The 11,593-nt window shown below is 34.2% G+C and overlaps 1 protein-coding gene across 1 annotated transcript in view; it reads left to right on the forward strand.

Annotated features, from left to right (window-relative positions):
• Positions 1-11,593, forward strand: part of BIRC6 (baculoviral IAP repeat containing 6) — a 262,303-nt gene that overhangs the window by 54,013 nt on the left and 196,697 nt on the right. The window contains exons 9-10 of the mRNA XM_012652423.1: positions 1,298-1,356; positions 6,342-7,736. Of these exons, the coding sequence (XP_012507877.1) occupies positions 1,298-1,356; positions 6,342-7,736 (1,454 nt within the window). The remainder of the gene's footprint in view (positions 1-1,297; positions 1,357-6,341; positions 7,737-11,593) is intronic.

Below are 11,593 nucleotides of genomic sequence, written 5' to 3' on the forward strand. Positions count from 1 at the left end.
CGCCCGGCCTGGCTATTTTTCTTAATGGAACAGCCCTTCTGTCCTTGAACCTGGTGTGTCTTCTTGGTTTATACTTTTTCATTCTGGAGAATTCCCAATCATAAATATTTTTGTGGGAATTTATTTTTTCAGGCATCTTATTATTTCTCTGAAATCAGCCAATGAACGTTCAAATACTGAGGCTAATTAATTAGTAGCTGGTCTTAAACTTTTTTGCATTCTTTTTGTGGTTTAAACTACAGCACTAAATTGATTTGTGGACAATTATTATCACTTGAAAAAAACTAAAACACAGAAACTTTGTCAAAAATATCTAAGTGATCGAGTTCCCCCCCCCAAGAAATTTCAAACATTGCCTTGGAGTGTGGTATCCTTAAGCATTTTTAATGGAGAATACCAATACATAAATAACATTGTAAATGCCCATGTGTTTCAGATGTAAGTGCAATATGTTGTTTTAAAAAAGACAGAATCGCCTTTTCTGTCTACGAAATACATCTTTTTGTTTTTGAAATGAAGTTGTCAGAATTTTAGAAATTGGTGTAGACATGCTGATTACTAGAGTACAGACAGAACCTAATAACTGTCATAGTGCTTTGTACTTAACATCTTTTTTTTTTTGGCCTGCTAACAGTGGAGGGAGGGAGGATAAAAGTGGATGCAAAGAGGAAGTCTGACAATTTCTTGGCCACCTAAGAGCAAAGGAGGGACTATTGTCTTATCTTGACGCTTATCTTCTGAGTTGTAATAGTTTTCCTACATGTAAAGGACTTCCTAGCAGCCCTTCCAAAACAAAAATAAAATGTGTATGTGTGTGAATACATATACATACACATGTATTTGTACAGCTGTGCCAACTATGTTTGGTTTTAGGGTATCTCCTGAATTTAGTAATAGAATAGTTCTTAAAATTTTACTACTATAAGCTTGTGCTTGATTTTATTAGCTGTTGCTGTCTTTTGTCTTTTGTCTTTTTATTTGCCCAAAATATCCACAGTCATGTAACAGCCTTCAAATCCCTTCAAATGTTATCATAGATTCTTAGAAGTTTCCACACTCTGTTTCAAGTGGATATTTATTTAGTAATTTAAAAAGATGATTCATTATCAGTGTTGTTAATCAGTTATGACCTCAGACTATTCTTTATATCTCATTTAAGCTAGTTTTAATAGTTTGTAATGTTTATGTTTGAGAGATGTAGCGGTGGTTTAACTGTGTACTTTTTTTCTTTGCTTTCTTATATGATGTGTACTTTTTTTGAAATTCACACTGCTTTTATTTTGTCTTTTGATTTAAGTGATGATTTACTGGAAGATTCAGACAGTGAAGAGCATTCCAGATCAGATTCTGTGACAGGTATGTAAAAAGTATTAGGTGATAAATTTTGTAAATCCTTGCATTTATACAGTTCTAGATAAAGCTGAATACCACTTAATTCTAAATTTCTTAGTTAATGCAAGCTCTACATTTTCACTAATATACACAGAAAATAGAGATATTGTATATTAGAGATCATGAGTGAGTATTAGGTATATACTGTCCCGTAATTAAAATTTAAATGGTACTTATTTGAGCCAAAGGAATTAAAGTGATAATTATATTAAATTTTCATCACATATATCAGGGAATTCAGCATGTTTATTTATGTGATATATTTTATTAACTAAAAGTAATGTTTAAAGCTCTTTATTCCCAAAAGAAGACAAATGAATAGAGAATAAATTTTAATGTATAAAATTACAGACATTACGACATCTAATAAATGCTACCTTACTAGCTCATGAAATGTTAAGGCAAAGAAATATACTTTATATTTTAATGTTATTCTAAAATAACATTTAACGGTGAGGGCGGGAGGGAGAAAAACAAAATAACGTTTAAATATGAATGTTTAAATGTTATAAAGATTAAAATATATTTATAGAAAAGACTAGTAGTACCTCTCAAAATACTTTCGCTATGTCAGAATTTAAATCCTAACTCTGCTAATTATTATAGTCTGATTATATTTACTAATATATAAAATAGTGCTATTAACATCTATTATTCAGAGTTTTAGGGATTATATAAGGGAAATACATACAAAGCATCAAACATGGTACCTGGGAAGTAGCCAGTATTTTTTAAACAGTGATCACTATTACATTGTGGCTATTCTCTAATGTCAACTGTTATGTACTAAGGAGTATGTAACTTAATAAATCTTTTTAGAGGAGGCATGGTTTTGTATAGTACAGTTCTCAAAGGTTATAGTTAGTGTAGAGTAGTAAATGTTCTCCAAATTCTAATTTGTTATGAAATCTTTTTGAAAACTACCAAATAGAACACTGGACTGCTTTTGGATTAACCTCAGCTGTCTTTTGAAACAGGTTTTAGCAATTAAAAAAAAAAAAAAGGATAATACCCTTAATAATGCACAAATATGTAATTAGTCCCAAAAGAATAAAGAATTGAGTGCATTAAAAAAATAAAGACTGATAAAGATAATGCTTTTCCTACTTTATTGTCCTTTTTTAAAAACAGAAGAGAGTTACTGTTTCATTTTCTTGATCTGATAAAGAATCTACTGGTCACTGGTCACTTGGAGACCTGGTTAGAGCTTGAACTTTTTCGTAAAATAACTCTTTGGTCTTGTCAAGTCACTTGAACTCTGCGGGATTTTTACAGTTTTTCCTTTGTAAAGTGTTTGCACAAAATGTTCTTCCATATTCCTTTTTCTGTTTTAAATTTTTTGATTCTAACTATAACAGTTCCTTTGTATGTTATTATAGCTTTGTTCTTTTCTCTGGGTTTAAAGGTCTCAGTATGTGTTTTTGTAATTACAATACTCGTATTTGGTCTATTTTCTTAGCTCTTTTCTACCTTCATCTTTTTCATCTATGCCTGTTTGATTTTTCACACTTCCTTTAGATACTGTAATTCTTTTTACGTTGCTTCCCGTGGTAATCTAGAAAATTCCCATATATTTTTGTTGACTACGTGTGACACCTTTCTTAGAATTGGGAATATTGTCTTTATGTAATATTAGAAAGTAGCTATGGGAAGAGAAAAACTCCTTCCCATTTACAATTTTTAATTGCCTCATTTGAGGATTGGTAAGTGGCTCATTCATTCATAATAAAATATATAATTTCTAAACTAATTTTGTTATATTGAAAGACAACTGGTGACTTTATGGAAGCTCATGCAGTGGCCATATGTATACTTGATATTAATGATTGAGGTGTTCTCTTCCTGAAATATCTACATTTACAGCTCTGTTTCCCATCTAATTGAATGACATGGTTTGAAGAATTATAGAATATATTTCTTAATTTCAAAAATGCGAGTGCAGACTAAGAGACATCAATTTTTCAGTTGAAGGTAGTAACTTTTGAAAGTATTCAGTTGGTAACAGAAAAGTTTGGTTTTCGGACCACATATGAGAATTAAGAATACATGGCTTGTTGTGAAGAGTGAGAAAAATGTTTGGCAAGAGATTAAAGGGTTCAAATTGAAATGTAATGGTTTTAGAAAAGAGCCTAAATTAAACCTAATTGCTGACCTTAGGAAGTATTCTTGCACAAGCTGTGGGTCTGACACTACGTGGGTAGGCAGAATAGGGTTTCCCCAAGTGACTGTCTGAAGAATATGTTTGTAGGTATTTGTGTAAAACTTTACTTTATGGCCTAGTAGATCTTAGAATTTGAGGGAAGTGGAGGTGACAGGTTTCCTTACTGCAGGATTTGTCAGTTATCATTGTACTTTGTTAGTTTTCTGAAGTAGAATATATAGTTTATCCTGTTTCTTAGACATTGATTAAATATTTGAGAAGCATAGCCGGGCATGGTGGCGCATGTCTGTAGTCCCAGCTACTCGGGAGGTTGAGGCGGTAAGATTGCTTGAGCCCAGGAGTTTGAGGTTGCTGTGAGCTAGGCTGACGCCATGGCACTCTAGCCTGGGCAACAGAGCCAGACTCTGTCTCAAAAAAAAAAATTGAGAAGCAGAGTAGTAATGCTACTTGTTATATATATTTTTTGTTTTTAATGAAGTCTCACCTCACATGCCATTTACTTCATGTATTGTCCTAAATGTATGTTAATATAGTAGTTTATGATTTATTTATTTTGTCTTAATACATATGTAGACTAAAATTGTTTTTTTCTTGGCAATTTCCTATCATAACTTACTAAAAAAAGTCCTTTAAGTCATTTTAGTCCAATAAACAGTTGAGCATCCTCAGGATTTATGTAATGTTATAAAAATATCTCACCATTCAACCTTCAATTTCCAATCTCAAGTAGTAGAGAAAATATACATAAAAATTGCATGGCAGTAAAAAGGTTGCATGTCAGTATAGTCAAATGAGTAAGTAAATGAACAGTTTCATTAGTACAGTTAGTTTTTATAACTAAAATCTTTCTTCTGCTTTAGATAGAAAGATTTCGGTATTAGAAGATAGTGGTAACGTTATGTGAAGTGACATCATCCCCAGATTATGGGACATTCTAGATAAAGGTATCAGTGAGCATGTTGAAGAGATCATGAATGAAATAGTTAACAAAAATGGTATAAATGGAGCTTTCAGTATACCTTAAGTGTTTGATGGTCCTTGAGTCTCTGTTGTTCATTCCTTTACATGGGCAGCTGTCAAGTCTTCATGCAATCACCTTAAGTTCTTTTATATGTATTTCTTTTACTCTTCTTTGTTCTTCCTATTTAAATTGTAAAGGCAATTCTGATGTTTTGTATTTCCAAAAATCAACCTAGAGTGATCTTTATGTTATTGTTGCTAACAATGTTGCTGCCTGACTGACAGTAGTTTGTGCTATTGAGAAAAAAACAGATTGGTTGCAACATTTGCAGTTCAGTATCAAGAGATTATACTTGGTTTGGGGGTTTACTGACATCTATTATAAGATTTTGTGTAAACAGAGATCATATGTTTGAAAGGCTGAGACAGAGAAATGACTTTTGTACTATTTGTAAGGGGACACCTTAAGAGGACACAATAAAAAGAAAATCAATAAGAGATAATGTAGATGTGTGATTTAAATTAACTATACATTAGCAGATATTATAGAAGACACATTTCACTTTAAAATGACTAACTTTAGGAACATTTTCTTCCTAGTTATTTTTTTCTAAGCTGAGGTTAGAGTTAAATTGCATACTCTGACAATTCACTGATAATCAGCATGGGGTGGGATGAGACAGAAGAAATGCTATAATTCCTTCAAAATTATAAAGGTAATTGAGATTATAGTCACTTTTTATGGATATTCTGCAAAGTGCATAAATGACAGATGTATAAATATTGAGTATCTTGTTGGTTTACAATTGAAGTGTGAAATCCTATTATTTTGATACTAATTTAAAGTGATGAATAAATATCTTTATTCTTTAACTCTTTTAATCTCCTAAGTTTTTTTTAAAAAGGGGTTTTACTCACAAATTATCCAAATATATTCTGAATTGGAAATAATTTTGAGTCCCTTGGTTTTTCTTAGTAGGTTCATCTCAGATTTGATTAAATTTATTTTAAAATACGTAATATCTATGGGGGATTGGTTCCAGGACCCCCCGTGGATGCCAAAATTCACAGGTGCTCAAGTCCTTTATATAAAATGGTATAGTATTTGCATATAACCTATGCACATCCTCCTGTATACTTTATATCATCTCTCTAGATGACTTATAATACCTAATCAATGTAAATGCTATCTAAATAGTTGTTATTCTGTATTGTTTAGGGAATAATGACAGGAAAAAAGTCTGTACCTATTCAGTATAGACACAGCTAGTCATTTTTTTCCCTCAAATATTTTCTTTTTAATTAATTAATTATTTTTTTTTTTTTTTTTTTTTTTTTTTAAGAGGCAGGCCATCTTGCTCTGTTACCCAGGCTGAGTGTAGTGGTACGATCACAGTTCACTGAGCCTCTAACTCCTGGGCTCAAGTGATCCTCTTGTCTCAGTCTCCTGAGTAACTGGGACTACAGGCTTTGCGCCATCATACATGGCTAATTTACAAATTTTTTTTGTAGAGATCAAGTCTTGCTATGTTGTCCAGGCTGGTCTCGAATTTCAGGGCTCAAATGATCCTCCTGCTTTGTACTCTCAAAGTTCTGGGATTACCCCCATGAGCCACCATGCCCAGCTTTTTCCAAATATTTTCAATCCAAGATTGGTTACATCCATGGATGTGGAATCCATCAATATAGAGGCCTGACTTTAAAGTCTTTTGCTTATATAATTATAATGCACTGTCTGGATGAGTATGAAAAAATAATGAAAACGTTAAACTGCGGATTTTAACTTTATTTAAAGACCATATCTAATGAATACTCTTCCTTTTCAAAGGGCATACATCACAGAAGGAAGCCATGGAAATAAGCCTTGATATAACAGCTCTCAGCATTCTCCAACAGCCGGAAAAACTCCAGTGGGAGATTGTTGCAAATGTGCTTGAAGATACTGTTAAAGATCTTGAAGAACTTGGGGCAAATCCTTGCTTAACAAACTCTAAGAGTGAAAAGACAAAGGAAAAGCACCAGGAACAACACAACATTCCCTTTCCATGTTTATTAGCTGGAGGTTTATTAACATATAAATCTCCTGCTACCTCACCCATTAGTAGTAATTCTCACAGGTCACTGGATGGTTTAAGCAGAACTCAGGGTGAAAGTATATCAGAACAAGGGTCAACTGACAATGAATCCTGCACTAATTCAGAGCTAAATTCTCCTCTGGTAAGGAGGACTTTACCTGTTTTACTTCTTTATAGCATCAAGGAATCTGATGAAAAAGCAGGAAAAATCTTTTCACAGATGAACAATATTATGAGTAAAAGTTTGCATGATGATGGTTTTACTGTTCCACAGATTATTGAAATGGAACTGGATAGTCAGGAGCAGTTGTTGTTGCAGGATCCTCCTGTGACGTACATTCAGCAATTTGCAGATGCAGCAGCCAACCTTACCTCTCCAGATTCTGAGAAGTGGAACTCTGTGTTTCCCAAGCCTGGGACTTTGGTTCAGTGCTTGAGGCTGCCAAAGTTTGCAGAGGAGGAGAATCTTTGTATAGACTCAATAACTCCTTGTGCTGATGGAATTCATTTGTTGGTAGGACTGCGGACATGCCCTATTGAATCCTTGAGTGCAATAAATCAAGTAGAGGCCTTGAATAATTTAAATAAATTAAACTCTGCACTATGTAATCGACGGAAAGGTGAGCTAGAATCAAATCTTGCTGTAGTGAATGGTGCAAATATTAGTGTAATCCAACATGAATCACCAGCAGATGTACAGACTCCTTTGATAATTCAGCCTGAGCAGAGGAGTATTAGTGGTGGATATCTAGTTCTTTATAAAATGAATTATGCCACTCGGATAGTGACTTTAGAAGAGGAGCCAATAAAAATCCAACATATCAAAGATCCCCAGGACACGATTACCTCACTCATTTTGCTTCCACCAGATATACTGGATAATCGGGAGGATGACTGTGAGGAACCTGTTGAGGAAATGCAGTTAACCTCAAAGAATGGCATTGAGAGAGAAAAAATGTCTGATATTTCTACTCTTGGACACCTGGTAATAACCACTCAGGGAGGATTTGTAAAAATATTAGATCTTTCAAACTTTGAAATTTTGGCCAAAGTGGAGCCTCCCAAAAAGGAGGGTACTGAGGAACAGGACACATTTGTTTCTGTCATTTACTGCTCTGGCACAGACAGGCTATGTGCATGCACCAAAGGTAAGCTGTTTGTTTGGTTCTTCTACAAATCTTAAAAAATCCATGTATATGGCATTTGTATGCATACCTAGCATGAATTTTAGATTCATATAGATGGAGAAGAAATTTATTTTTTTATAATGAAGTGGTAAAGCCTTCTGTTCAAACTGTTCTTAAAATTTTTTTCTACTACCCTAAGCAAGGATTCCTACTGTAAATAAGTTATAAACCAGAAAGTATCTTCTTTGCTTTAGACTCAAGAATATAGCCTGCTGTTATTTCTGTGAATCGTGACTTTGCATCTGTTCAAATTTGCGACCCTGAGCAAGTTACTTTAAACTCAGTAAACTTGTTTTTTATTTGTATACTAGGATAAGGCCTATTTCCTAGGCTTGTCTTGTCTGATTTATTCCTAACTTTTGGCTGGTGGTGAATCGGTTTTGCAGCATCTGAGGTCCTATATAAAACAGCATAGTGTGCAATTTTTTTTCCCTATTTTTGTAAAGGATTACTGACAATATCAGGCAAAATGAATACTCTTATTGATAATTTAGTAGGAATTTAGGACCAGGAGATATTTGAAGCATAGGCAACTATAATCAAGGCATGGTGGAGGAATTGGAATCTTAGAAGAGTTACACGTATTTATTATCTGTGGTTCTAGTAGGAATTAACCTGAGTTTTTTCTATCTTTAAAGAGATCTCAAGAGTTTAGCCAGGGAGGATAATTGTTAATATAGTGTTCAGATTGCCTTCTTTGAACTATACCTAAGTGAAATAACAAGGAAAAAGAGTCTTTAAATAACATCAAAATCCAACTGTATTAATTTAAAAAATGAGCAATGTAGAACAACTTTAGATTAATAAAACTTTAAATTAGAGTTGAAAAGTTCAGAGCAACCATTAAAATACTATGTGGTATCCAAACATAATTTGAATTTTATTGATCACATATATATGTGTCAGTTCATTGTTGTAAGAACTTTACCTCTTTTGATTTGTGTAATCATCTTACCAACTTAGTGAGATATGTACTATAATTGTCTCCATTTTGCAGATAAAGAAACTGAATGAAAGAGAGGTTAAGTAACTTCCCTTAGTCACAGAGCTAATAAATAGCAGAGCCAGCAGTCAAACCTGGGCAGTCTTTCATCAGAATGCTTTAAGTGACATTATACTGCCATAATGTAAGAAAAGTCAAAGAATCTTACATTGAATTCTTTGTAGTCTTTTAATCTGAAATATTTAAAAAATTGAAAACAATTTGCCAAAGTTCATCCAAAATGGAGCTGGGTTTGGAACCTGGGTGACCTGGCCCCAGGGCACATCTTTATAAGACACTAGTATTTTCCAGAAATGCAATAAGGGTTTAATACTTTAAATTATTTGATGAGATATGCTTTAGGCAACTGAGAGAGGAGAAATAGTATTTAAGCTTAAATATTTAAGTATTTAAATAGTAGTATTTAAAGTAGATGATTGTTTTCGTGGAGTTTGGACGGTAAGAAGTTTTGGGAAGTGATCTCATGTGATAGGAAATTTATCCAGCTGAGTTGAAAGATAAGAAAAAGCCTGAGAAATTAACCACTTAAAAAAGTTATCTCCTGGCCAGGCCCAGTGGCTCACGCCTGTAATCCTAGCACTCTGGGAGGCTGAGGCAGGAGGATCACTTGAGGTCAGGAGTTTGAGGCCAGCCTGAGTAAGAGTGAGACCTGTCTCTACTAAAAATAGAAAAATTAGTCAGGTGTCGTGGCACATGCTTATAGTCCCAGCTCTTCAGGTGGCCAAGGCAGGAAAATTGCTTGAGCCCAGGAGCTTGAGGTTGCTGTGAGCTAGGTTCATGCCACTGCATTCTAGCCCAACTGGCAGAGCGATACTCCGTCTCAAAAAAAAAAAAGTTATCTCTTAATTCTTCAAGGATTGACTGATCAAGCAACATTTGAAAAGATAATATTAATTAAAGGGGAAAGAAAAGTTGATATCTTAAAATATATGTATTACAGGCCGTAAGTACATGTATGATTTTTAACAAGCATCTCCGACTGTGAATCCAATGGATATGACACTGTCTTCTGAGTATATTCAAATAAAATAAAATGCTTTTCTCATGGAGAATCACTGAATCTTTTCATAAAAAATCTGCAGTTAATAAATGTCTTGAGTTAATTTTAGGTAGGATTAAGAATGTACTAAATGTAGATTTGATAAAGCTATCTTTGATTAAAATTCAGAAACAGAAAATACACGTACATATATGAAATTTTGTAAAAGACAAGTAAAAAATCATGAATTTCTTTATAAAATATCTAGAGTTCAAAATGAAAGATAAATTGGTATTCTGCTTGGTACAGATACATTTAAAATAGGAAAAATATAAGAAGACAGGACTGAGATGTATCAGTGAAATATAAGGCGAAGGAAACAATTATGGTACCTGACAAACATATTAATGCCTACAAAATGAAGTTTTTTATGAGGTTGCAATTAAAAGGGAACATACCATCAAATGTAACAGTACTGAATATAAATATGAACCCAACAACATATAGCCTGTATACCTGTAATGATATTCAGAGGGAGAATAATAAAGAGAAGTTGAGCCATAATTGCTTTAAAAGTTCTTAATATTCCTACTGTCTGGGATTATTGGTCTATATGGTCACATCCTTCTTTTTTTTTTTTTTTTTTTTTTGAGACAGAGTCTCACTCTGTTGCCTGGGCTAGAGTGCCGTGGCATCAGCCTAGCTCACAGCAACCTCAAACTTCTGGGCTCAAGCGATTCTCCTGCCTCAGCCCCCCGAGTAGCTGGGACTACAGACATGTGCCACCATGCCCGGCTAATTTTTTCTATATGTATATTTTTAGTTGTCCAGTTAATTTCTTTGTATTTTTAGTAGAGACGGGGTCTCGCTCTTGCTCAGGCTGGTCTCGAACTCCTGACCTTGAGCGATCCACCTGCCTCGGCCTCCCAGAGTGCTAGGATTACAGGCGTGAGACACCGCGCCCGGCCCACATCCTTCTTTTGTTTCTGAATTTAGGAGGAAAGCATTCCTTTAGTCTTCTGTTCTTGGTTTGCTGAGAATTTCCAGTAGGGAGGGATATTGTTTTTTGTCAAATACTTGTTTGCCTCCATTGGGATCACCATATGGTTTTTGTTTTTTAGTTTAATATGGTGAATTACACTGATTGATTTTAAAAAATGTACTTATTTATAGAGACAGAGTCTCATGCCTTTACCTAGGCTGTACTGCAGTACTGTAATCATAGCTCACTGTAACGTCGACCTCTTGGTGATTTCTTCCACCTCAGCCTCCCTGGTAGCTAAGATTATAGGTGCCTACCACCATGCCCAACTATTTTTTTTGGTTTTAATTATTTGTAGAGACAGGCTCTTGTTATTTTGCCCAGATTGGTCTCAAACTTCTGGCCTTAAGTCATCCTCCCACCTTGGCCTTCCAAATGCTGAGATTTATAGGCATGGGCCAATGTGCCCAGGCACATTGATTAATTTTTGAATGTTAAATCAACTTTGCATTTCTGGGATAAAACCCACTTGGCGATAGTGCATTATTTTATATATCATTGGACTCACTAAAATTTTGTTCATAATTTTTGTATCTTGTTCATGAGGCTCTTATATGGCCTTTGTAATCTTTCTTTTTATTTTATTTTTGTTTCTTGTAATCTTTGTCTGGTTTCAGTATCAGAGTAATGCTTGCCTGACAGAATTGATACCTCCCATTTTGTTTTTATTGCCTAGAATTGTTTTTGCCATGCAGGGTCTTCTCTGGTTCCATACAAAGCGTAAAATTAATTTTTCTACATCTGTGAAGAATGATGTTGGTATTTTAATAGGGATTGCATTGAATCTGTAGATC

This window comes from Propithecus coquereli, unplaced genomic scaffold (genome assembly GCF_000956105.1).
Source record: "Propithecus coquereli isolate 6110/MARCELLA unplaced genomic scaffold, Pcoq_1.0 Scaffold39, whole genome shotgun sequence".
Taxonomy (NCBI): Eukaryota; Metazoa; Chordata; class Mammalia; order Primates; family Indriidae; genus Propithecus; species Propithecus coquereli.